General features: G+C 41.6%; 1 protein-coding gene across 1 annotated transcript in view; it reads right to left on the reverse strand.

Annotated features, from left to right (window-relative positions):
• Positions 1 to 181: 181 nt before the first annotated feature.
• Positions 182 to 27,045, reverse strand: part of LOC122561413 — a 100,935-nt gene continuing 74,071 nt past the window's right edge. The window contains exon 6 of the mRNA XM_043713174.1: positions 182 to 9,631. Within this exon, the coding sequence (XP_043569109.1) occupies positions 4,834 to 9,631 (4,798 nt within the window). The 3' untranslated portion in view covers positions 182 to 4,833. The remainder of the gene's footprint in view (positions 9,632 to 27,045) is intronic.

The raw sequence follows: 27,045 nt of genomic DNA on the forward strand, positions 1-27,045 counted from the left end.
CAAAAATGGATCTTAATGCACTTCTAAGTCTCAAAAAACAGCAATCCTGGGTATCGTGCACACTTCATTCCTCATCTCAATATTCAACATAAAAGGGACTATGAGAGGTATTCCTGATGAAGGGCTTTTGCCCGAAACATCGATTTTCCTGCTCCTCGGATGCTGCTGACCTGCTGTCTGATCTAATCTCTGGTTTCCAGTATCTGCAGTCCTCACTTCTGCCTGGGATATGTGGGAGCCCTATTCTGCATCACCACAATGAATTGCCAACCTGAGACATTTTATTTCAAAGGGTCCTGCTCTGTTTTCTTTTATGGCAGATTCTTTTATGTACAATTACTGGAATAGTAATGAAATAGTTCAGCATTTCAACTTTCTTTGATTGTTTTTTGAAAAAGCTACAATTGGGAAAATGTGGAATAGAAGTCAAATGGGTCTACACAGCATGGAAGCCTGGGACAAGAGCAGCACATCTGCCTCACCCTGGCATGCTCACACATCCCATGAGCTTTGTTCCAACAATGCCATCTTCACATGTCCACCAGAAAGGCTTGCAAAGCAGTACGGCTAGAAATCTCATGGAGACACTATTTCCTCTCCTCCATGCTGGTGCAAGTAAGAGACAACAGTTATGTGTGTTTATATACAATACCTTTAGATGTGATGAAACATTCCAAAATACTTCACAGGAACGTCAAATAAAAGTTGACAGAAGGGGATATTGGGAAGAGTAACCAAAAACTGCATCAAAGTGGTAGGTGCGAAGGAGCAACTTTTTAAAAAAAGGCAAAGATTTTTAGAGGCAAAGATGTATAGTGTGGGGAATCCAGGGTTTAGGACCCAGGCAACTGAAAGTACAGCTTTGAGATGATGAAAAAAAAAAGAGACCAAAATTGGAGAAGAGCATTCTTGGGAGGGTTATAGGCAGGAGGAGTTACAGAGAATGGAAGGTGCAAAGCTAAAGGATATTTTTTGAAACAGGTGCAAGAATTTTAAAACCAAGGTATTGTCAGACTAGAAACTAAAGTATATTTATCAATGAGAATAGGGGTCTTGCACAAACAAGACATATAGACCTAGGTTTTCATATGAATGATGGAAAAGGAAAATTGGTGGAGGTGAAAATCCGTCTTATATTACAACCATATCTAACCTCTCCACCGAAAATATATCATGACATGCCACCTTTCTCCATACTTGAAATGAATCAGAACAGGAATAATCGTACTCACTGCAAGTTTCAAATGAGCATCACACCAAATAACTAAATCTGAAATGCAGGGAGTGTTCACACAAATATGAAATATTGTTTTAAAGCTACTGGATTCCATTGTATGCAAAAAAAAAGCTGCCATGTTTGTCTAAATAGTAAGTGTCCACTGCATTACCAACCTTACAAGGTTACCTCCATGACTCAAGGTTGGTTTAATTCTGGCAACGTAGCAGCCTCAGCTGCATGGTCTTGGATTGCCACTGGTGCCATTGTTCAACTAAACCCCCACCAGGTATCAATATTCAATATTATAACAATTATTTCTTAAAAAAAAAACTCTTGCATAGAAACAAGGATGAACAGCAAGGCACTATGTACTAGCCAATTGCTCATCATTTAAGTGGCATAAACTTTTATTGCTTAATATTGGAATCAATGGTGCCTGAGAACACAAAAAAATACTTATTAGAAATCCAGGCAAGAATCTCCTAAGGGCAAGGGGAATGGATCAAATTACACAATTCAGGTGCTCCTCCAAATTAATCCCTTATTAAAACAGGAGTTTAATGCAGAAATTCCACTCTGGGAATGCAAAACCAGAGGTTATTAATATAAAATAGACACTCAAAATAAAAAATCAATAGGGAATTCAGAAGAAAAACCTTGACCCAGAGACTATTGAGAATGTAGACTTTGAGTTTGGGGAGAGATTGAGGCTAATAACACTGATGCATTTCAACCTTAGTTTATCATGTGAGGGAGAAATATATAGAGGTTGCTGACAGAATTAAATGAGAAAGGATCCGTAGTATCTAGTGTGGAGGATAAATAATCAGCATGACCAACTGGACCCAATATTCTGATGTGATTCTACACTGGTTAAAATCTCCATTTCCATTCTCTTCTAGCAAAGCTGCAGTTATTGCTTTTATCAGCCCTATTGGATTATGGTGCAATGTTCCATCACCCACTAAACCAAAATCAGAAAAGACTGGAAAAACACAGACCTAAAGAATGAGACAAACAGGGCACAGGTGGCCATTTGGTCTGTTGCGTCTGCATTTGCTCTTGGAAAAAGCTTTCACTTGTGCCACATTTTTATTTTTTCAGTCTGTCACCTTCTAGGTTCTTCACCTCGAGCTGCTGTGCAACTCTTTTAGGAACGTAAAGAGAGGTTCACGTTGTAGGTGAGACCCTTTGAATAATGCCGAAAGAATTAAGACACCTCCCTGCAACACCTTCACCTTCCCAAAAGGCTGAGTTTGACTAAATCAGCAAAAACCGCTCACAAAAAAATTGGGGTATTCAGTCACAGATTAGAATAAGTAGGGTTCTTGTGGCACAGTGGTAGTGACCTTCCCTCTGAGCCAGGAGGCCTGGGTTCAAGTCCCATCATGTGAAATAACATCTCTGTACAGGCTGATTAAAATGGTTTCTTTTAACGCATCTCAAGTAGCCCAAGAAACTAAACTCTTGATTGAACCATATGAGCATTACCAGCCATTCCAATTCTTTACTCTTGATCTTGTTACAATAATGCTGGATTTGCTCATCTCTGATCTGACCTACCCTTGGACAGCAAGCTAAAACCCAGTTCACTTTTCATTCAGCCTTTATCAATTACACATTCCGTGTCCTGCTAGCTGGCATTTTTAAAGGATTCTTTCTTGGGGTGCAAATGTTGCTAAGCCTGCAACATTTCTCAAAATTTCCCCAGAGGGCAGTTAAAAGACAATGTTGCTGCGGGTCTGGAGTCACACGTGGGCCAGACCATGTAAGGATGGCAGTCACCTCCCCTGAAGGACAATGGTGAACAAGATTTTTTTTTCCCCGACAACCAGCAATGGTTTCATGGTCATCATTAGGCTCTCAACTCCAGATTTTTAAAATAGAATTCAAATTCCACCATACACCACAGTGAGATTGGAACCCAGGCCCTTGAACAGATTTCTGGATGAATACTTCAGCAATAATACCACTAGGCCTTTACCTCCTATCATGGAAGTTCAAAGACAAAAAGAATTTTTAAAGTACACTAAACAGGAGGGTCAGTGAGAAACAGACAAAAGGATAATGGGAGCAAATCTAATAGTAACTTATAAAACGCAATTGTATGTGCACTCGAAATAGAAAAAAGCATAGATTGGAGGGCAATGGGGAAACTAACTGGGCACTCTTTCAAATGGGCATGGTTGCCTAAGTGGCCTCTCCATAAACTTCTTCATTCTGTGAATTGTACAAAGAGTGGGAGACATGCAAGTATGTCTGCTTTTACTATTGTTATCTCGATAGCACACTTAGTCAAATAAATTACACTGAAAAAGCCACGGCATATACGGAGAACAGCCAGGCTTGAATTGAACGCTGCTGAGTCCTCACCTCATCATCAGTGTTGACTACTGAGTCACAAAAGACAAGCGAAAGTGGGGTGGGACCAGCCATGTAAATTTACTTGAGCTATGAAGGAAGACTGCAGAAATCTCTGCTTTCCAGCCTTGGAAGACACTGACCGAGGAAATCTTACTCAAGACATCAGTGAGCAATACAGACTGCAATCTGAGTAATCAGCTTGTGGAATGGAATCTGGGAAGAGCAATGAAAGCAGAGTCACATAATCACACTTGAATAATTTAACAGACGAAAGCCCTGGTTTGAGGATGGGAGTGGATAAGGGGCGAGAGGGAGACAGAGTGAGAGAGAGCAGGCGGGAGGGAGAGACAAACAAGGGGATTGGAAAATCTAAGTAAGGTGGCGTTTAAAATGAAATGTTTGATTGATTGAGCATAAAGAGAAACTTCCTACCAGGAAGGTCTGAAAACAGAGAATACAAATTGAAGATAAACTAACAAAAGAATCAGTGAGGAAATTCTTTTGTTTATACATCGGGATGTTGTGATCTGGAATACGTTGGCTTAAAAGGCATAAAAAGCAAATTCAACAGTAACTTTCAAAATAGGAATGAATAAATACCTGAAAAAGGAACTTTATGCTGCATTCAGGGGGAAGAACAGGGGGCATGTGACTAACTGAATATCTCTTTCAAAGAGCCAGCACATACACAATGGGCCAAATAGCCTCTTTCTGTGCTGTTTTATTCTATATGCAAGGGCTTTTTTTTTTTACAGATTGTGGAGGTGCAACAAGTATAGAGCAAGTCTCCATTGTGAATGCAAGCCTTTAATCTTAGTTACACACACGCAAAAAAATTGTTTCTTTTCCTCTCATCATTAAATAAGGCACTGTTCTTTTCAAATTGCGCTTGCAGCTTTCATTTCAGTCCTAAGCCAGGGCAATATTTAATATATATTTATATATATATGTGTATATATAAAAAAAACAAACAGGAAAAAGAAAACAATACCATCCATAGCACCATATAAAAACTCTATTCACAGTTAGGGGAAGCTCCCTGTATTTTCTTTACAACAAGCTATATGCTCACGTGCTTAAAAAAATAAAATTAAAAATCAAACGAGTTCGTTCCTCTGCGGTTTCAAAGGCTTGCTTCAAGATTATAAAAAGCAGCTTTGACAATTAATGCTTTCTGCAGTCAACAATCTTTTGTTGACTGCTGTTGTATAAAGACACAATAATTTACAGTAGGTCATTCAGGAAGCATGTCATTTTGCATCAGTCCGCTTGCGTTTGTTGGGTACAGGGTCTCTCTTCTCATTTAACTTGCGTTTCTTTTTGTGCGTAGCTTCCAAAGTGATTTCACCCTTCCGTTTACGTCTCACTGGGGTGGCCACCTTGTTTCTCTTTTTGGCATCAGTCTTAATGTTCCTCTTGGCCCTGACTGAAGATCCTGTCGCTTTCTTGTTGGGTTTCATCCGACGTTCTTTGCTGCTGTTTCTTTTCGTCTTTCTGCCTTTAGCCCTATCTCTACTCTGGGGTGCGCCCTTGCCCCTCGGAACGTTTTTCAGGTTAGCACCAGACAGCCTCTTCTCGGTGCTTTTTGGGGACATAATATTGGTCTTTCCACTGGCAGTAGCCCTTTTGGGAGCTGCAGCCTTTACAGAGCTGACCTCCGCTCTGGACTTGCGATTTGCAGGCAACTGCTTGGGCACGGATTTGGGCAGAGGGACAGGAGGACCTACCTCGGACTTGCTGCTCTTGACTCGCCCCACACGGAGCTCCTCGATGCGAGTGTTCTTGAGTGCCTTCCTCTTCCCTTTACTCTCCTCAGGCTTCCGAGAGGCAACGGGGAGAGGGGCTCCGTGAGACTCCAGTTGGGCCTGCGAGGTCAGCTTGGGTGAGACCATGGGGTTCATACAGACGCTCTTGTGCTTAGCTAAGACCTTCCTCCCAGCGTGCTCCTTCCCTTGCTGCAATTTGTGGAGCCTGCCTCTCATGTTGGAATATTTCCGCAAGATCCATGCACTGACTGGCTTCTTCAACCCCAAATGCTTGGAGGGCTGGGCTGCCGTGTTGCTGGCAGAAAATACAACCTCCTCGACAGGAGCACTTTCCACTTTGGCCAGAAAGAGGTCCCTGGGAGTCAGGCCTTCTCCAGTATCTAAGGAAAAGCTCCACTGCTGCTGCCCTGCTCCATCTGCCCCTGTCGCAGCTCTCCTATGCACATTGTCCAGCAGTGCTCGAGTCTTCCAATTGTTCCGAGCAGGAGACGCCATGGCAAACTTTTTCAGGTGTTTCTTTAGCCGCTCGGCTTGGGGACTGGGGAACAGACTGATCATGGAGTTCTTCTGAAGGAAGGTTTTGGCTTTCATGGTCTCCACCGGATTCCGGGCACTGACATTTTTAACAATGATCAGAGACCTGGTCTCAGTTGTCTCCATGAACCATTTACAGATGCTGGCGAGGTTGAAGTTGGTCATGAAGAGTTTCTGTACAGGGGATATTTTATGGTCATACAGTCCTCTTGCTTTGCGAGCCCTCTTCTTGCTTTTCCAGATGTCCTTGAGCCGGTCAGACTTGCATTTTGATTTCTGCATCACCGGCACTTCCTTCTCCATCTGAATCCAAGCCTTGTGAATGTTCTCATATGTGGCATTCAAAGTGGTGATCAGCTCCTGGTTCTCGTCCTCTGAACACCAGTCCAAAAACTTTGGCCGACTCGGTTCAGGAGCATCAGTGTCGCTCAGACCTAGCAGCTCAGATTCTTCATTCTCCTGGTGAAATTCAGTAGGTTGATTCATATTTAAGCATTTGCTGTCCTCTTGTAGCGCAATTGCTTCTGGTTCTGCGTTGGACATACTTGAACATCTCAAGGTACGAGACCCAGCAAGAACCTTATCGCCTGGTGGTGCTTTGGGGGTTGTTCCTTTAACTGTTTGATGCAGTGATCCCACATTTGTCAATCTTTTCATCATGCCTCCTCTTGCCCATTTTGAGTTCTCTTTACAGGTATCTGCCTTCCCTGAACTTGACTGCTGTTGGATAGCAGGAGACATTTCATCCACCGAACCATCAGAGGATTCCGAATCTTGATCATTTCTGACGTGAGCAGAAAAGGAAACTTTCCGTTCTTCCGATGATCGGGAATCTACACAGACCTCGAGAACCTGACCTTGTTCATAGTGTGCTCCTTCATTGCTAAGATTGTCATCTACCAATTCTTCATCTTGAAAGTTTTCAAAATCTTTCAAAAGGAGGTTTTTGGAGAGCTGCTTGACAGTCGCCTTTTTTGTTTTGTCAATGTCTTGCTCAGATGTGGTAATAGGAGACTCGCATACTCTGCTCTCAGGGTCAACAATGCTTTGTAGAAGGATTTTGTTGAAGCACTCTGTAGGAAATTGAACAGATGTTACTTTGTTGATGCACACCTCCCTTTTGTATCCTCTCTCGCCTTGACTTCTCAGGAGCTTTACATTAAGACAGGGTACCAATAAGCCATCACCACAAACTGGTGGCTGCTCTTTAATGTCACTGGGACAGGTCACAGCTTGTTGCCTAGGCTGCTGACTTCGTAAACATCTATCTGAAGAAGTTAGTTCCAATTTCCTGCGATGCTTTTTCTTCTCTGGTGCAGCCAGGCCTCGTGCCTTCTTGTGGTGGCTTGTCTGCTTTTCAGACTCAGGAGTTTCTTCAGTACTATTGCTTCCTTCCCTCTTTTGGTCAATCACATTTTCATTAGGGTCTTCCAATTTTGTTTTCTCTAAAGCTGGTCCATTCACTGTTATATTGCACCCCATATTATCAGTTCCCTGATGAGGTCCTTCCATAAGCTCCAGTACAGACCCTCCTGAATCAATGTGACTGCTCTCATCCTTACAACTGGAAACTATTGGCGGACAAGAAACCATATAAGGGAGAGAACATGCAACTGCTTCATCTTGAACACCAAATGCCTGTTCTGATATGCTGGGCTCTTCGATCTCAGTTAATGATTTTTCTACCCGTATCGTATTCACATCTCCAAGAGATTCAACTACCTCTCCAGTACGCTGATCTCCTGATAGCGGACAGCTGAGACTATCGCTTGTTGTGGTTTTGTTAATGTTTAATATTTCACTGTTGTTGAAGTGCTGAGTGCTGCATTGCTCCTGAGTAGGAATGATCTTAACCTCAATATCACAAAATGAACTGGTGCTCATCTTTTCTAAAGATGTCACTGAAGGGTTTTGGTTCTGATTGATTGGAACAGGTTGCAAATTGCTTGGAGAGCCTGCTGTTGAAGATATGTCCTCAGGAGCATCGCTTTCTTTTACTAACTGTTCCAGTTCAGAAGGGCTCCCACCAGCCTTCCTGCACTCTGTCAGCAGCTCTGATAGCTCAGTGCTTTCACAAGCACCAAGTTCAGCTGACAAGCTGTCACAGAGAGCTTGGTAATCAGCATGCGTTGTGATGCAGTTGTTCATTTGTGAGGTCAAGACTGGTATGTTCTTGACTTCCAGAGAATGGCTTTTGGAATCAGAGACGGGGGTCTGATCCCTGGGTCGTTCAGGATCCCCAGGTCTCTCAGGATCACCTCGTGGGCTGTTTTCAGTCCGGAAAAGTGCCTCAGTCTCCTGTGATCGACAGGTCTGACTCGGCTCAACCACCAGCTCCCCTTTGCTCTCTGAATAACCAAAGTCTTGACTATCTTCCTGTGAGACTTTCAGCTGCACCTTTGGGTCCTCATTAGTACCAGCTCCAGCCTCCACAGAAACGCAGATGGGCACGCTGACAGGCAAGACAATTGCTTGCTTCGGGGTCACTGGAGCAGGTGGTATGGGAATCAACGAGGGACAATTCCCATTTCTCGCCTCCATTGCTGGGCTCCTGGCCAAAGTGCGGACAGTCTTTAGCTCCCAATATTCTTCGTTGCAGAGATGTCCACGTGTGCTTTTCCGTGCAGTCTTTCGACTGGAAGATAAGGACCTCTGAGCATCAAAACGGCATTCCGTGATAGGCTTGCTGATGTAAACAATATCACACTGGTTGTCGTGCTCATTCACATATTGGCACATAGGCATGGAAGAACGAGCCCGCAGTACAGACACCCTGGTACTCTTTCTGGCTGTCTTTGTGGGAGGAGCCTGTGGTTTCAATCTCAAGCGACCACTGGCAGCACGCGACTTAGAGGGAAACCAACAATCTTTGGTGCTCGACTCCGTTGTGAGCACATGGTTACTTTTGATCATTCTTTTGGCAGCACTGGTATGTTCTCGAGATCCACCTTGAACTGACGTGTGTTTAATTGCTTTGTGATCAGAGGCAGCTCTGGAACTGCCCCGTGAACTACTCTGATTTTTGGTCAAATTCTTACTCAAGTTCAAAAGCTCATCAGGAAGAACTTGAGGAGTTTCAACCTGAGCTCTGGCAGCTACCGCACCCTCTGTTTTGTTCTCATGACTGTTAGAACATATTTCTTCTATTCGGGCAACAGTACTGATGTGTGCACATTCGCTAGAGGACTGATCTAGTTGTATGATACTGATCCCCTTTTGATTCACAGTTTCTTTGTGTAGACCCTCCATGCTCCCAGTTTTATTAAAGTCAGTAGTACATACACGTATAGAGGAGAACCCTGCGTCTTCAGTGCAGTTTTTTATATAATTCCCACTGCTACAGCAGCCTCTGGGTGTCAGCTTTTCAACAGAAGGAACTCTGTTTGCTTCAATTCCCAGCAGTAGCAGCTCCTCATGAGCTGGCTGGTTTTCCTCCTTGATGCTTTCACTGTTCGATTTGTTTGAAGTCTGAGTCTCTTGATTTGAGGAAGGACACGATTTTAAGGTGCTCGGGGTTTGGTCCTCGGGGTTTTTAGGCTGTAGAAGGACGGGGGCTGGGCTGGGTGTGGCCATGTCTTCACGTGTTGACAATTCCCGGGGCTGCTCCTCTGGACTTGCTTCACTGTGCATGTAGCTTAATACATTCATAAACTGTTTCTGATGATGTCTACACAGCTTAGCCATAAACTGGTCAAGGGAACTCCGGGATTCTGTGTTGTGTTGTGCCTCCGGTCTTGGTATCGTGTTGCTAAAAAAAAAAACAAAAGACGACATTTACACTTCATAAATTAACACAATCTCAGACAACAAATGTGTGGCTACCTAAACATTTCATCTCACTGGTACCACTGACTGTGATCCCTATATCTCAATATTTTGTTTTAAAATTCTACTATTAACATCTTGTTAATTCTTTAAAAACATGTACTCCATAAACTCCCTTTCTAAAATGAAATGAAATTCAGCTTCATTGGCTTCAATACATACATTCAAGGGGATCTTGGGTTTGTGATTAAAAGCAAATTGCTAACAAGGTTGAAAATATGGTATAAAACACAGGAAAGTGCTGGAGAAACTCAGCAGGTCTGGCAACACTTGTGGAGAGTACTTTTTTTTATTTTGGGTACAGGAATGCTTTCTAATTATCACTATCCTCTGAAGTAATGATCGAGCCAGTGGTTGAAGCTAACATACAGATCAGCCATGACCTTACTGAATGGCTGAATATTTCCAACAAGACACCACATAACATTCTCCCCATTAAAATACAACAGCATTGCACTGGAGTGTCACGTTGGATTAAGTGCTTAAATCTCTAGACTGAGCTGTGAACCCGGAACATTCAGACTTAGACAACATCCTCTCCAACAGATCATAAAAAAATCAGGGGTGAAATCTTCAAATGCACCAATTTTCACCCAGTCCCACAGTGGAAGGGCAGATAGTTTTAGAAATGCATATATACCTAATTATGCTACTGAGAACCTAGCAACTACAAGAAGATTATTGCTAAAAGCAGGTACAACTACTCCGATTGAGAAGTAGAATTGCTCATTCTGTGATACAAGGAGCATCACTCAATTGAAAAATTGAGATCTAAATCGCAAAAATCAGTGATTAATATGGACATAACTAGAACCTTTCAAATAATAAAATGCTTCACAGAAATGTTATCATGCAAGATTTGACACTGAGCTTCATAAAGGCAATATTTAGAATTCTGCTCCTTCTCATGCTTAAATGGAGGGAATTTCTGCTTATCCAATACAGAATATCGGATAAGCAGCCACATAAGGGCAGCACGGTGGCTCAGTGGTTAGCACTGCTGCCTCACAGCACCAGGATCCCAGGTTCAATTCCAGCCTCGGACGACTGTCTGTGTGGAGTTTGCACATTCGCCCATGTCTGCGTGGGTTTCCTCCGGGTACTCCGGTTTCCTCCCACAGTCCAAAGATGTGCAGTGCAGGTGAATTGCCCATAGTGTTAGGTGCATTAGTGAGGGGGAAATGGGTCTGGGTGGGTTACTCTTCGGAGGGTCGGTGTGGGGTGGTTGGGTCGAGGGGCCTGTAAGAAATCTAATGTAATCATAACCTAGCAACAGAGAGAGGCAGTGGTGAAGTAGAGCTCGCTGTTACCCATGAAAGAGAAAAATAAAGTTGTGATTCATGCAGTAGAGGGACAGCATGTGGCTGAAAAGTGAGAGAGAATCAAGGATCAATTCTTGTGGGCTTGAAGGGAAGCCACTGTACATGACGTTCTGACTACAATTAGATATTGAACAACAGAATTGGGCAAACACAGTCCTATTCGTAGTGGTGGTGGTGGAGGAGGAGGCTGAGTCTGCCCTTTCAGTCTCATAGGGTGTCATCTGTGAATTTGACTAGTCATTTTGGTGCTTTGGCATGGATGGAAATGTGATTGGAGGAGTTTAAACATGGATTTCTGGAAAAGACAGGCACAGATTTGAGAGGTGACAGTCTGTTGGAAGTCTTCGGAATGGAAGAGAGAAGTTGATATAGAACAGCAGTTTGTAAGGTCAATGAGGACTGATATTTTTTGAGAGGGCTAATAATGGCAGATTTGAAGGAGAAGAGTATAGCAGTTGAGAAGAGGGAACTGTGAACAATATTAACCAATGAGGACATCAGAAAGATGAGCTGAGATATAGCATTACAGGGAATGGGAGAATAATGACAGAAAGATACAATTTTCTGGGTAGCTTGGAAGGACAGTTTCAATGGAATGGTGGGAAATAATCGGGACAGCTTATTAGAAGGTCACAACCTTCGTGACATTAAAATCAGTGAACTCTTTGCACTTGGTACCAGAAGTGAGGGTCAAATTGACAGGGAAGAGGGTTTGTCGCAGAGAAAAGGCGACAACAGTTACTTTTGCAATCCATGATGTCCCAAGGAAAGTGAGAAGCTTTAGCACACAGTAGGATCCAAAGTTCACAAACTCTTTCAAAGCAAGATTTCAAACTGTTCCCTGCGAAGTTAATAATGGAGCTACTCCAGCAGACACCAGCCTCTACTGAAACAGCCTTTACACATGGAGAAATATCCTAAGGTGTTTCACAGGAGGTTTATGAAATAAAATTTACACCAAGCTACACAAATTTTAAGGCATGTAAATATTGTAAATACAGAAATGAGAAGCAGCAAAATCATGGATGGCTGTGGGATGTGACAAAGTCAGGGTTATACAGCATGGAAATAGACCCTTTGGTCCAAATTGTCCACACCGACCATGTTCTCAAATTAAACCTGTCTCACCTGCCTGCATTTGGCACATATCCCTCCAAATCTTTCGTGTTCATGTACTTATCCAAATGTTTTTTAAATGTTTTAACTGTACTTGCATCCACCACCTCTTCTAGCAGTTCATTTCACACACGGATGATTGTGTAAAAAAAAAGTTGCCCCTCAAGTCTTTTTAAAAACTCTCCTCTCACCTTAAAAATATGCCACCTATTTTTTGAACTCCCCCGCCCTGGAAAAAAAGACCCTTGCTATTTACTTTATTTATGCCTTTCATGATTTGAAAAATCTCTATAAGGACATCCCCTCAACCTATGCTCCAGTGAGAAAGTGTCAGTCTATCCAACTTAATTTTGTAACTCAAACTCTCCATTATTGGTAACATCCTGGGAAATCTTTATTGAACTCTCTCCAGTTTAATAATATCCTTCTTATAGCAGGGTGGCTAGAACTGTATGCAGTACTCCAGAAGAGGTTGTGAAAATCTCAACATGACATCTCAACTCCTATACTCAAAGGTCTGAGCAATGAAGACACCCTCTTAAATACCCTGTCTACACGTTACACAAGTTTCAAAGAATTAATGTCCCTGAACTCCTTGGTCTCTCTGTTAGACAACGCTACCCAAGGTCCGACTATTAAGGAAATACTCTCCCTCAACTTCACTAACAGAACTTTTTAGTCATCTCACAGCTTAGTCTCTTTGCCATACACCTGTAAAATGCATTGGGAATGTTGTTACATTAAAGAGTCCTTGTATTATGAATACTTTGTCATTTTTAAAAAGAAGGAAGGAGCTAGGTGACATGAATCACACTCTATTCTAATATGCTTAAAGTGACTACAGTCATAGCAGTGGCAGGGACATATGACAAAAAAGAACTGCTTGTATTTACATAGCATCTTTAAAGTGGCACAACATCCCATGGTGCTGCATAAGAACATCTATCAAATGTCTGACACCATGCCATATAATAAAATACTAGAGAGGTTATTCCTGGCAAAAAAATGTCATACACTACAGATAACAGCCACATTCGATGTAAGATAGGTGAGAAGACAGACATGTACTTCCATAACCAAAGCAGATTAGAGTCATTTATGTTTTTTTTTAAAATAACTCCGCCTTCTTGCTCAATCTCCAAAATTAATCGTTTAACCACTGGTGATCAATTACCTTAGTCCCAAGCTCTGGCACTCACTTCCAAACTTCTTCACCTCTCTTTCTTCCCCCAAGACTCTCCTTAAAAACCTCTGGCCAAGTTTTCAGTCTCCTGCCTTAATATTCAAAGTCATTTACCCTTAAACAGAACCTCTCTCCAAAGATTCTGCCAGCTCTGAGTATTTCCAGTTTATGCTTTAAATTTACAGTGTCTGGAATATTGCACTACTACTTCATGTGCTTAAGTGTCAAATATTGGTTGATAATGTTACTGTCAAGTACCTTGGGATCTTTTTAAAATGCTATGTTCATGATGCTATATAAATGGAAGATGCTACTTGATATATTAGTCAGAAGCTTAAAGAGACACTTTTGTAATTGATGGCAAACAAGCAGCAGCATTTGTCTAGATGCACATGGATAGTCTAAGAGATGGGGCTGCATACCTCTCAAGAAAAACCTTCTCAGTGCACAAAGCATAAACTCCAGAATCGCACTGATGAGTTTATTCGCAGGGAGGCAAGATGGGCCAAGAGTTTGCATCCTCAACAGTAAATTGTCTGCTCTCTTCAGAGCGAGATGCTCCTTGGAATCTTCTGTCCCCTCTTCAAATACCAATACACTCACAGAAACACCCAAGAAAGTCAACTGTGCAAGAAGGGAATAGTTGGCTAACTACATAAATAAGCACACATCGACATGCAGAAACAGATGAGCAATAATCAGAAACAGAAGATACACAAAAACTGATGAATGCTGTTCCAGCTTCCCCAGGAGTGCTGGAACCCTTTACAAGTCACTTCTCGAATCTGTTTCTGTGGATATGATGCGTCGATATGTCACACCTACAAATCAATAACACAATCTTGAAATCATCTAGTCGCCTCTCTGCAAGTAAGTTACGCTTTGCCACAATCTTCCAGCTTTCTTTCACTTCTAAGCATTCAGGGGAAAGAACGGAGGGGGGGGGGGGGGGGGAAATGAGGAAGCAGCAAGGCTGCGGCGTCCTTATTCACTGTTCCATTTTAAATTCTTTACATCACTTCCTCCTCTAGCTCCCGACTTCTCTCCTTAATGCGGGGGTTTTTTTTCTCTCTAAAACTGTCACTCTTCTCTACCAAGTATATCATGTGTCAACTCACCTAATTTTTATTCCTGCCGGTCTCAAGACAATGGAAAGCAGCAGCAAGGACTCAACTCCCAGCTGGAGCTCGAATGATCACGCTTTACGCCCAGTCAGTTCTCACAGGGTAGCTGGCTTTTAAAACCTGATCTCCTGGGTTAAATCAAACAAAAGGCAGCCTGGGTGATAGGGGACCGGAGATGTGGGGGATGGGCCTTAAAGGTACATAGTTTCCTCTCTCCTTAAAGGGAAGGTTCAGTGCTTTGGTCAAAACCTCATCAGCTACCCCTTGATTGCCCAGCCACTGCTGCCCGTCTTTAACAAAAAGACTGCGATCCTTTGAAAATTAAACCTTCTCAGCATAAATAATACCAGCCTCCAAGGGATTCAATTGCAAGCTGTCAATTTCTCCTTATCCAGCATCAGCCCCAAGCAAGCTGACCCAGTGCATTGCCTCAGTCTCAACCTTAAATCCTTCCAGGATTTTTGACCCACCCTATCCTACCTCAGCAGTCTCCTCCAATTGCCAGGCTCGGAGTCTTCACTCCTCTGCCTGTGTGGATCCTTCACCACAAAATTGCAGCACTTGGCATTTACAGAGCATCTTTAACATGGTTCCTAGGAGCTTCATAGGAGCATTAAAAACAATTTAACATTGAGCAACTGCAGGAGATATTAGGACCAGTGACCAAAAGACTGCTTAAAAAGTAGGGTTTAAGGAGTGATTTAAATGAAAACATGTAAAATAGATGGAATTCCAATGCACAAGTAGCTGAAATTGAAACTGGATATTTCAGAGCGGTAAGGCTAAAATAATGACAGAAAGGAAGGAATTTCAAAGAATCTGGGACCCTATGACATCTCTAACTCCTCCACACCCAGCTCAGCATCAAGCCACAAGGGCCTTTGTAACATTAAAGATGCTTTGGCATTACTAAAAACGTGAAGAATTGGGTGAATCATTTTGATTTCCAGCCCGATAAAATTAAACTTGACAATGTCAAGGCCAATGCAACAAAAAAGCCTTTCATTTCTACAGCATCTTTTACATAGCAAAACGGGCTTCACAAAGACTAGAAGACTAAATGCAATACTGAAGTACAGAAAGAGAAATATTAAGTCAGGTGATCAAAACCTTCAGCAGCAGAAAGTTTTAAAGAAACTGGTGTAAAGGAGAGAGGTAGAGAGAATTAAGGACTGGCTTCAGCACTTCACAGCGAGGAAAACTTGGCCAGAAATATTGATCATCCCATAATAACCCCTTTTGAAAGTAAGGACTGGTCCCATATATGATGAGCTTGGGGAATTGATAATGGGAAACAAGGAAGTGGCAGAGACTTTGAGAGCAAGTATTCTGTATCAGTCTTCACAGCCTATTTGAGGAATACATCAGGGTCCAACTCAGAGCTAAAGGGACCCCTCTGCCCCGCTAAGGGCAAGGAGTAGCCACTATGCCCAGGTTGGAGAAGAAAACCACTATGCCTGGGTCAGCACAAGAGCCTGATGTCTGTCGCTACCCTTGTCTGTCTGTCTTCAAAGTAGAAATTACAGAAAGCATTCCAAAAATAATAAAATATTGAGGGGCAAAACAGAGGAAGGGACTTCAAACGATCACTGGAGAAAAATTACTGGGAAAACTAATAGGACCAGAGCCTGACAAGGCCCCTGCACCTGATAGTATTAAGTCCTATTCAAAAAAGAGACAGACAGAAAGCAGTGGAGTAGGTTCATTAAAAAGAATCTAGGGCGAGTTAGCTTTTCAAACAGCACAGGAGTTCAGGGTTATAGGGACAGGCAGAAAAGTGGAATTAAGGCTAAAACCAACTTGAAAGGTCAAATGGTCTACTCCTGTTCCTATTTCTAAATATAGAGCCAGGATTGGGCAAGGAAAGGATTGAGTTGTGCCACAAAGCATTCCACGTAGCTAACAGCTTCAGTGTTTGGTAAAACCTTCAAAATGTCAATTCAGTCAAACTACTAGTTATCTACAACCGCTGAGTTGGAGCTCAGACGGAGGTTAGTTTGCTCCCTCAGTTTCACATGAAAGATCCCACAGGTGTTACTTCCCACTGCTTCATCACCTGCACATGTCCAGGCCAATATTTATCCCCCAACCAACATTAATAAAATAAGATTCATCTGGTCATTATCCCCTTTCTGCTTGTTGCAATTTGCTGTGCACCAGTTAACTGTTCTGTTACTTGTAGATGTCCTGATGTCAGGAAATGTACCCAAGCTGTACCTCTAATGTTTCCAGAAGGGAAACAAAGGCAAGGTACAACTATTTTTCAATGAGTAATAACTATAATAAAATCAGGTATTCTTCATTTAGTCACTGGAGTTCTACACCTCTCGGCTAATATATTACAATGTATGAAATACACTATACAAGTGGAGATTTGTTATGGAAGTTCTACCTAGTCTACGACATCAGGTGAAACAATGAGGTGTTATACCGGATTGTGAGGAACTGCGATGTTAAATTGCACATATTCAAAGCACAAAATTCTCTTTTCCAATTGCCCTCAAGAAAATAGTGGTGAGCTGCCTTCTTGAATGTAGCTCAGTGACTTGCCATGCTAATTTAGAGGGCAATTAAAACTCTCACAAATTGCTGTAGGTCTGGACTCTGAGGTTATACTAAACAAGGGGAGCAGATTCCCTTCCTTAAAAAGATGTATTGTTGAACAAGATGAATTTTCATGAAAATGATGCAGTAATTTCACGGTCATCTTTACTGGGTCTGGGTGGAAAGTTCTTCAGAGAGTTGGTGTGCACTCAATGAACCAAATGACCTCCTTCCACACTGTAGGGAATCTATGATTACTGTTACTAGGTTTATTCCAGATTTATCAAGTTGACTAAATTTAAATTGCCGACCTGTCATGGTGGAATTTCATCTCATGTCTTTGGAGTATTAATCCAGGTGTCTGATTATTAACCTAGTAACATAACCACTTTATCACTATGCAGTTCAGCAGCATCTCTCTATAACCAATTTGCAATATCTTTGACAACCAATCACGTTACTGAAACCCAATGATTGAAGGTCAGAAGTCCTGAGGATCTCAAAACTTGGAAGTGCTCTGGTGTTTTCACTCATTTTGGGAATGTCAAGTAGTGGCTTGCAACCTTTACAAGAGCACCATTGTGAGTGAGTACAATTCAGCACCAGTTATAGAATCATAGAGATGTACAGCATGGAAATAGACCCTTCAGTCCAACCCGTCCGTGCCGACCAGATAGCCAACTCAATCTAGTCCCACCTGCCAGCACCCGGCCCATATCCCTCCAAACCCTTCCTATTCATATACCCATCCAAATGCCTCTTAAATGTTGCAATTGTGCTAGCCTCCACCACTTCCTCTGGCAGCTCATTCCATACACATACCAACCTCTGTGTGAAAAAGTTGCCCTTTAAAAAGATTGTAAGTTTCAATGACGTCACCACTCCTTTTGTGTGTGTTGAAGAGGTGAGGGAGTGAGTGAGAGTGAATGAGCAAGAGTGAAAAATTGAGGGAGAAATGAGAGAACTTTATGAGGAAGTCATCCATCATATTAAAAAGCAGAAAACCTTTGCTTATTAATTTAGGGACAATTTCAATTAGAAACTTACATCTTTGCTGGCCCAGCTGAAACTGGATGTCTGTCCTAAAGATGAATGTATCTTATTGCAGAATACTATACCAGGCAATCTTTGGAAAGAGTTTATTAACAGGAAAAAAAAACAGCTCAACTAATAATAACCCTAGCCTGTACATTCCTGGGCACTATGGGCAATTTAGCATGGCCAATCCACCGAAACTGCACATCTTTGGACTATGGGAGGAAACCAGAATACTGTGAGACAGCAGTGCTAGCCACTGTGCCATCCAAGCTTGAGCAAATTTCAGCTTGCTTAGCTGTTAAACTGGTTCTGAGTTATGAGTAAAATTCCTTGAACTTTTCATTTTCAAAAGTATCTTTGTTAAATGGCTCATTATGTCTTTAATATTTTATTTCATTATGTCCAAAAAGGTGCTTTTGCATTCTTGTTGGATGTGTGCAAGTTTGTACAGAAAGAAGATCCACAACCAGTGGTCATGTTTTAAGTTCTGTGACTAGGGCGAGAAAAGGATTTTTCTTTAAAGTGCAGAGATTTTAGGACGATCCATTGTTTGAAAAGGGTAGTGAAATCAAAATTCTCTAGTAACTTGCAAAACAGAATTTGTACATGTAACTAACAAGGAGTAAGACTTATTCAATGGTACTTTCAAACAACTGGCACAAGCACAATTGGCCGAATAGGCACTTTGTGCTGTATCATTCAGTTATCTCTTCTGTGATGGCTTCTCGAAAACAAAGTCTGCAAGATGTCATTAACCTCAGTTGTTCAATGATAGAGAGACAGCAGCTCTCCAGAAATTCTCAACCGCAGTCTTTGTAAAATTCAAACACGTGGTTGGAGGGCCAAAGCAGGCACACAAAACTAGGTCACTCTTAACTCAGCTGTCAAAGTTGCTGGCATACCTAGAAATAATTAATAAGGGAGCCACTAAGGAAATGCCCCCAGTAGAAGTCTGCCTCTGGCCAGGATATGAAAAGAACTCCTTTCTTGTCACTGAACACCGTCATTGGATTGTGGGTGTCTTGGCACCAAGAAAAAAATGCATTTATATAGCATCTTCATGAAAGTAAAGTATTTCAAGGTGCTATACAGGAGCATCAAACAAAAGCTGACATGAGGAAATATTTAGACAGATCTTTAAAGATTGGACAAAGTAGTTGATTTTGCAGTGTCTCCCGAGAGATCTCCTTATCGGCCTCAGCAGCTGAAAACCCAACTGCCACCAACAAATTGGAGATATACAAGAGATCATAAGTGGAACAGCACAGATCCCAAGTGGGGTGGGGCAGGGCAGGGCATAAATGCTTAAACAGATCACAAAGGTAGGGATAAAACAAAGCCATGGGAGGATCTGAAAACAAAAGTTTGTAAGGGCCTCAGATGCAACCAATACAGCATACAGCATTCAATACTGCAAATTTAATACAGCAAAAGAGAATACTTAGCTTAAAATAGCCATCAATTAGGTAACTGAAATATTCAGGCCAAAGTTAATTCTTAAATTTAGTCTTCATTTTGTTATGATCCTAGCTGATGTTGCTACTGGACAAGTCAGATTCTAGAATGAAATTGGTTTGATAAGATTCTTTTTTCAAGTTTAATGGGGTAGTGTTTCCCTCAAACATATGCATAGAAGGCAGTGTGAACATAAGATATAATAAAGTCCCTTCCCAGCACCATTATGTCTTAACAATCAATTTCCAGAGAGTTTACCCTTCTGTCTAATCTGCAGATTTGACTTAACCACTTCTTCTCAGTTCCTGGATTGTGATTTATGAAGCTTTTCCCCTTAACTATTCACAACTTAGATCTCAAGTCTTTTTCAGCTTTGAAATAACCAATGCAGGATTCTAACCAAACAATCCCTGGTCTGGAACTTTTACAAATTTAACTGTTTCAAAGAGGTAACATATTTCTTTAACCATTCTGAATAATCTCCTTTCTAGGGTACAAAGGTATCATCATGGTTCCAGAAAGTCTGACCCAAGTAATTTTTAAACACTTTTACAAAAATAAACCAATACCAATATGCCACAGCTTAACATTCAAACTCTTTTTAAAAAAAAAATACTTGTAGCTCACACACACTTAATATGAATTTCTCAACAATAGAATGCCAGAGTTTTGTGTCTATACAGCACACAATGTAGTGGCATTCATCAAATGTTTACGCATGGCACTTCTACCTATTACCACGAAAAAGCTCACCGAGCTAACAGGTATTCACACTCTCCAAGTAAAAAAAGGTTCTACTAACATTTTCTTCCCAAGTTACTCAATCTCAGAGAAGCAGCTATTCACTTGGAAGAAACATCACAACTTGACCTAATTCTGTCTTTCCCTAGTGGCCAGAATCACTTATTTTTGAGACAGGTCAAGAGACAACATACTGGGTTTTCACGAACCCAGCACTTTAGTAGTGGTTGTAGCATCCATACTGCCATTCCAGTTAGGTATGCTACTGGGCCTCATCCTAAGAACTTTTGGAGTGTCCAAAAATTTTGTCTTTAAACTTACTCAGCCATCTCACAGCCAGTGGTCCCTTTTAGTACATATACATCTAAAATGTGGACATTAAAGTACTTTGGTTTTATGATTTAAGACCCATCAATAAATAAATTATTATACAAAACAAATTCAACATATAAGAACCAAAAGCTCACACTTTAAGAGCAATGCTTTAAGAGCAGGATTACCAGGATTGAGGGCTACAGTTTGTTCACACACCCAGCCTGAATTCATCCCAAAGAAACTCAAATGATTGCTCGTTAATACATTGCGCATTGCCGTAGAGTTAAAGCTGTATCGGGATCCAGTTTCAAGAGTGCAATTTCTCTTGATCACTCTTCACATTATGCTCAATAAGAGTGCTGGGCCCTCTTGAGCACCACTGGAATGAGAACCCATATTACAAACAAACAGACCATGTGCCCTTCACTGAATTTGATCAGTTTACTTCAATGCACATTCAATAGTCACAATAGCTCTGTGGGTTCTACAATGCCATTGGATCCAGAAGATTAAGCTTGTTTACATGAGGGTAAGAACAGGGTTTCTGCCTCTGGCTGCACTTCAGTAGTTCCAAACAAAAAGCAATTTGTTTTGGAACAAAATCCATGAATAAAACATGGTATATAGTGCTTTGTGTTCTTAGCCTGACTGCTGTTCACTTAAATTTCAAAGCACTGGCTGGAGTATTCCATCTGCCAAATGCAAGTTGACACTATGTATGCCATGTTCCATCCTTCAATTCAATCTCTTCAATCAAACAAATACACAACAGCTAAAATACCATACATTGCAAGGTGAAAACACAGTTAATATTAAATTTTATACAAACCAAACATGGGCATAATTTTACACAGATCAAGTAGAATTTCTGTTTATCCACTCGGCATAATTTCAATCTACAATTTGTAACAGTTGGTTTAACAACAGAACTTAAGAAAAACACATTTGAATTTATTTAGTTATTTTTATGTCAACCATGTCTAAAAGTATTTCACAACCAATGAATTGCACTTTTTTAAAAAGTGCATTGACTCATAACATTGCAATGGGAGAAGGTATGCACACTATACAGATGAAGTGATTCCAAGTTTCATTCTTAGTCCGAGTTAAATCATGGCTGATGTGACACGAAAATTTAGCTCATCATTGGAATACATTTAGGAATGAATTAGGGAAACTTGCATTTCCATAGTGTCTTTCATGACTTCACTATCATGTGATTTTTAAGTCAATGAAATGTTTTATGAAGTGTAGTCACTACTATAATCGAGAGAGACACGGAAGCCAAGCCTTACTCAGCAGGCTCCAATAACAGGAACAAGATCATACCCAGATAATTGGTTTTGAATGATGTTCATTATGTGGAGATGCCAGTGTTGGACTGATTGGACAAGGTCAGAACTCTCATGACACCAGTCCAATAGGTTTATTTGAAATCACAAGCTTTCGAAATGCTGCCCCTTCATCAGGTAAAGTGAAGAGAGGCACACAGGCACAAAACTTATAATCAGAGATCAAAAGATCATACAAATGTTGTGAGTGGAGGACTGACAGGCCAAATAATAAGTCTCTGCAGGTGATCAAGAATGTCAGACAGTCTGAACGTTTGTGATTTAAAATGAACCTGTTGGATTATAACCTGGTGCCGTGTGACTTCTGACCTTGAATGTTGTTGTTTGTGGGTTAAATATTAGCCTATATCACTGGGGAGAACTCCCCTCAAATCTCCTTCATAACATCATCACAGGAACTTTCACATCTAGCCAAGGGGGTATATATAGCCTCAACTGGTTTAACGCCTTATCCAAAAGATGTCATATCTGACAGTGGAAGCTTCCATCAGCATTGCATTAGGCATGTTATAAGGATGTAGGAACTTGGAGCAAGTGTCACCCACTTGGCTTCTTGAACCTGCTCTGCTAATTACAGCTGATCTTTAGCCTCAATTCCATCTTTTTACTACTTCCCACATCTTGTTTCCCCGAAAGACCAAAATTCGAGAGATGTCAATCGTGAACAAATTTAATGTTGGATAACGCACCAGAACCCAAGGTGGCTGTACAATTCTGAAGGTTTAAAACCCTCTACTTTTGCATGAAGACATTCTCCCCACTTCTATCGCAAAAGGTTTCTCTCTAATCTTTGGACAATAAGCGCTAGTCTTAGACAGGGTGAAAGTGAGGACTGCAGATGCTGGAGGTTAGAGTCGAGAGAGTGGTGCTGAAAAAGCACAGCAGGTCAGGCAGCATCCGAGGAGCAGGAAAATTGACGTTGAAGGGCTTTTGCCTGAAACGTCAATTTTCCTGTTCCTTGGATGCAGCCAGACTTGCTGTGCTTTTCCAGCACCATGCTCTCGACACTAGTCTTAGACACTACAACAATTTGATACAACTTTAGCCTTTCTACCTGTCCCTTTTCGTGGAGTCATAGATATGTACAGCATGGAAACAGACCCTTCAGTCCAACCCGTCCAGATACCCCAACCCAATCTAGTCCCACCTGCCAGCACACGGCCCATATCCCTCCAAAACCTTCCTATTCATATACCAATCCAACTGATTCTTAAAATATTGCAATTGTATCAGCCCCCACCACTTCCTTTGGCAGCTCATTCCATATATGTACCACCCTCTGCATGAATGGGCGGCACGGTGGCACAGTTGTTAGTACTGCTGCCTCACAGCGCCAGAGTCCTGGGTTCAATTCCCACCTCGGGTGACTCTCTGTGTAGAGTTTGCACATTCTCCCAGTGTCTGCGTGGGTTTCCTCCAGTTGCTCCGGTTTCCTCCCACAATCCAAAAATGTGCAGATTAGGTGAACTGGCCACGCTAAATTGCCTGTAGTGTTAGGTGAAGGGGTAAATGTAGGGGAATGGGTCTGGGTGGGTTATGCTTTGGCGGGTCAGTGTGGACTTGTTGGGCTGAAGGGCTGGTTTCCACACTAAGTAATCTAATCAATACACGTACCATTTGCTTAAATCACCTCAATCTAAACTCCAGGGAATCCAACCCTAGTTTATGTAATCTAACTCTTCAAGTCACAGTATTATTCACATTATTCCGATTCCAGCCTTGGGCGACTGTCTGTGTGGAGTTTGCACATCCTCCCTGTGTCTGTGTGGGTTTCCTCTGGGTGCTCCGGTTTCCTCCCACAGTCCAAAGATGTGCAGGTCAGGTGAATTGGCCATGCTAAATTGCCCATTGTGTTAGGTATGTTAGTCAGAGGGAATGGGTCTGGGTGGGTTACTCTTCAGAGGGTCAGTGTGGACTTGTTGTGCCAAAGGGCACTGTACGGAATCTAATCTAATCTAATCATAAATCTAAACTGCACTCTCTTCAAGGGTATTATATTTTTAAGCTATGATGCACAGAATGAACACAATACTCCAGGTATGGCTCAGCGAGGGGATGGATTTGTGCTTGGCTCTCTGGATTGGGTTTGAATCAGACTGTTACTATCAAAACACTTTAAAGTAGCATTTTAAGATTATAAGATTAAACAGCAGAGTCATTGGCAATGTACCTCATAATTAAAATATCATCAAAACTTAGTTTGTGGGTTCATGAATGTGGAGAATCAGAACAGAACCATTCGTATTTACTTGCCTGGAAAATAAATGGCATTATGGCCAAGTTGAGCCCATTTCTTGAATAGAATCGCTATCTACATTACTACCGCAGTATCTATACTGTTTTATGCCATGGGCAGTGTATTATTCTGGTCAGATTGATATAAACTCAAATGTACATTAATTATTTAAACTATATCATGAACACTGAGTCATGGGCCAGCTGAAGACACTGGGCTTTCCACCCTTCATGTTTTAGATGCCATGTCCCCCACCATAAAACATGCATGGCAGTGGTGATGGGTAAGACTAGCCTTGTGTTTTTCAACTGCCAATGGATCCCATTTTGTTGCTATTAGGTTTCCAGTTTCTACCATCCAATTTATTGTTATACCTGAGTAATTGCTTCTTTTTTAATGCTTTTCTTTAAACTGGCAGAAAGCTTGGGCTTCTAAAGTTCCCTGCACCAGAATTCCAAGTGTGCCACAGTTGGAGCCTCAGGTTATTCAAGATGTTAGATCTAAAATCTAAAAGAAAATATGTATATTTTAAGTGCAACTTAATGCTGATGAGACTAAGAAAGTACTTGACCAAATGTTATACCAAGAGTCTTGCAAAGTTGAAGTCACTACATTTCAAAAACAAATCTTACCAAGTCATAGAGGTGTACAGCACGGAAACAGACCCTTTGCTCCAACTTGTCCATGCCAACCAGATATCGTAAATAAATCTAGTCCCATTTGCCAGCACTTAACCCATCTCCCTCTAAACCTTTTCAATGTCAGAGGCAGGTTCTTTACTCAGAGTGGTAAGGGTGTGGAATGCCCTGCCTGCCAATGTAGTTAACTCAGCCACATTAGGGACATTTAAACAGTCCATGGATAAGCATATGGATGATGATGGGATAGTGGAGGAGGATGGGCTTAGATTAGTTCACAGGTCAGCGCAACATCAAGGGCCGAAAGGCCTGTTCTGTGCCGTGTTGGTCAATGTTCTATTCATACACCCATCCAGATGCCTTTTAAATGTTGTAACTGTTCACCCTGTATTCCCTGTGATCTAACCTTGCTAACCAGTCTACCATGAGAAATCTTGTCAAACACCTTACTATTGATCATCAAGTCAGGCAGCAGAGGAGGAGAGACGACGTTTTGAGCATAAGCCCTTCATCAGGAATTCATCAACCTGACCTGCTGTGCTTTTCCAGCGCTACACTTTGGACTCTGATTTCCATCTGCAGTCATCACTTCTCCATATAGATCATGTCCACCACTCTGCCCTCATCAATCCTCTTCGTTACTTCTTCCAAAAACTCAATCAAGTTAGTGATACATGATTTCCCTGCTCTCCCTCCTATAAGGACGTTGTGAGACTTGAAAGGGTTCAGAAAAGACTTACAAGGATGTTGCCTGGGTCGGAGGGTTTGAACTATAGGGAGAGGCTGAATAGGCTGTTTTCCCTGGAGCATCAAAAGGCTAAGGGGCTGTCCTTATCAAGGTTTATAAAATCATGAGGGGCACAGAAAGGGTAATTAGACAAAGTCTTTACCTAGGTGTGGGTGAGTCCACAACTAGAGGGCATATATTTAAGGTGAGAGGGGAAAAGTAGTTAAGCTCCACAAAGCCTCACTATAGTTTGCAAAGCTCAAGTCGTGAAATGGAATTTTCACCATTTGCCTGGATGGGTGCAGCCACCATTCACACAGGAGGTAGGAGTCGAGTTGATTACAGATCTTGCACCTTCCAACGTAGCAAAGTGTACAAACTGCAGGATCCATTACAGTAAGTCACCAAGTTTAATATGACAACCCCATACCACCACAACAATCAAATCATACTTTATCATGCTCAACATAGATAGCATTTATTCAGTGTGTCATTATCCTGAAATACCCTTACTCACCATGGGAGCAATAGGACCACAAGGACTACTGTGGCTCAAGGCGGCCTAACATGAACTTCCCAGGATGACCAATGAATAGAAAATAAATGCAGCCTTACTCCAAAGTTAGCCACCTTTCAGAATAAATAGAAATATCTTGAAAAACACCATGGAACAAATTTGTAGAACTTTTTTCTTCTTAATAGTAACCTCGAACACTGCAAAATCTGTGGTCATTTTAAGTCCACAGGTTATGTGCAAAGTACAAATGAAAACTTTCAATTAGAGCAAGATTGTGTGGGGAATCTTGTTTGAGAGAAGTAATGATGCAAGAACAATATTGTTTTCCAAATGCTTCTTACTACTCATTTGTAGTATAGAACTTGAGTATTACTAAAAATTGACTGTCAAGCTTTTCGTCTTTACCAATGTAAAAGGGAAAACATTTCATATGACATGAGAAAAAAGGTGTTGACTGGTTGGCAAGTGAACTCTGGTAGAGGTACTTCCATGGAGAAAGCACCAGTCTGATGGAGAAAGCACTCACAATTAACTGCCACAAATTTTGTTTAAATTTAAACCAAGCAGACTAACTCTGGTCAAGGAAATGTCCTGAGAAATGAATCAGAGAATGGCTATCACCTATTTTGTCAAGTGGAAGGTAGAAGTTCTGTAATTGTTCTATTTGCAAAGAATAGGTGGCACCCTCTTGTGGCGCAGCAGTAGTTTCCCTACCCGTGAAATCACTTTACAGAGACCAGTATCCCATCACCAAGTCACCTTTTATTAAGAAATGAACAGTCTTTGCCTCAGAGTCGGACACCACAGTCAGTATCCCTGACTCTCAATCTTTTATGTCAGCCAGGGCTCCCTAATTGGACCAGATTAACAGCCCCAATCAGGGAACTCATTCTATGAGGTCAAGTTGGCTGATTTCATTACAATCACTGCACCCTGGACCGGGAGACCTAGGTTCAAGTCCCACCTGCTCCAGAAGTGTATAATAACTTTCTGAACATAGTGATTAGGAAGTAGATTTAAAAATGTTTA

Source organism: Chiloscyllium plagiosum, chromosome 22, assembly GCF_004010195.1.
Source record: "Chiloscyllium plagiosum isolate BGI_BamShark_2017 chromosome 22, ASM401019v2, whole genome shotgun sequence".
In the NCBI taxonomy this organism is placed as follows: Eukaryota; Metazoa; Chordata; class Chondrichthyes; order Orectolobiformes; family Hemiscylliidae; genus Chiloscyllium; species Chiloscyllium plagiosum.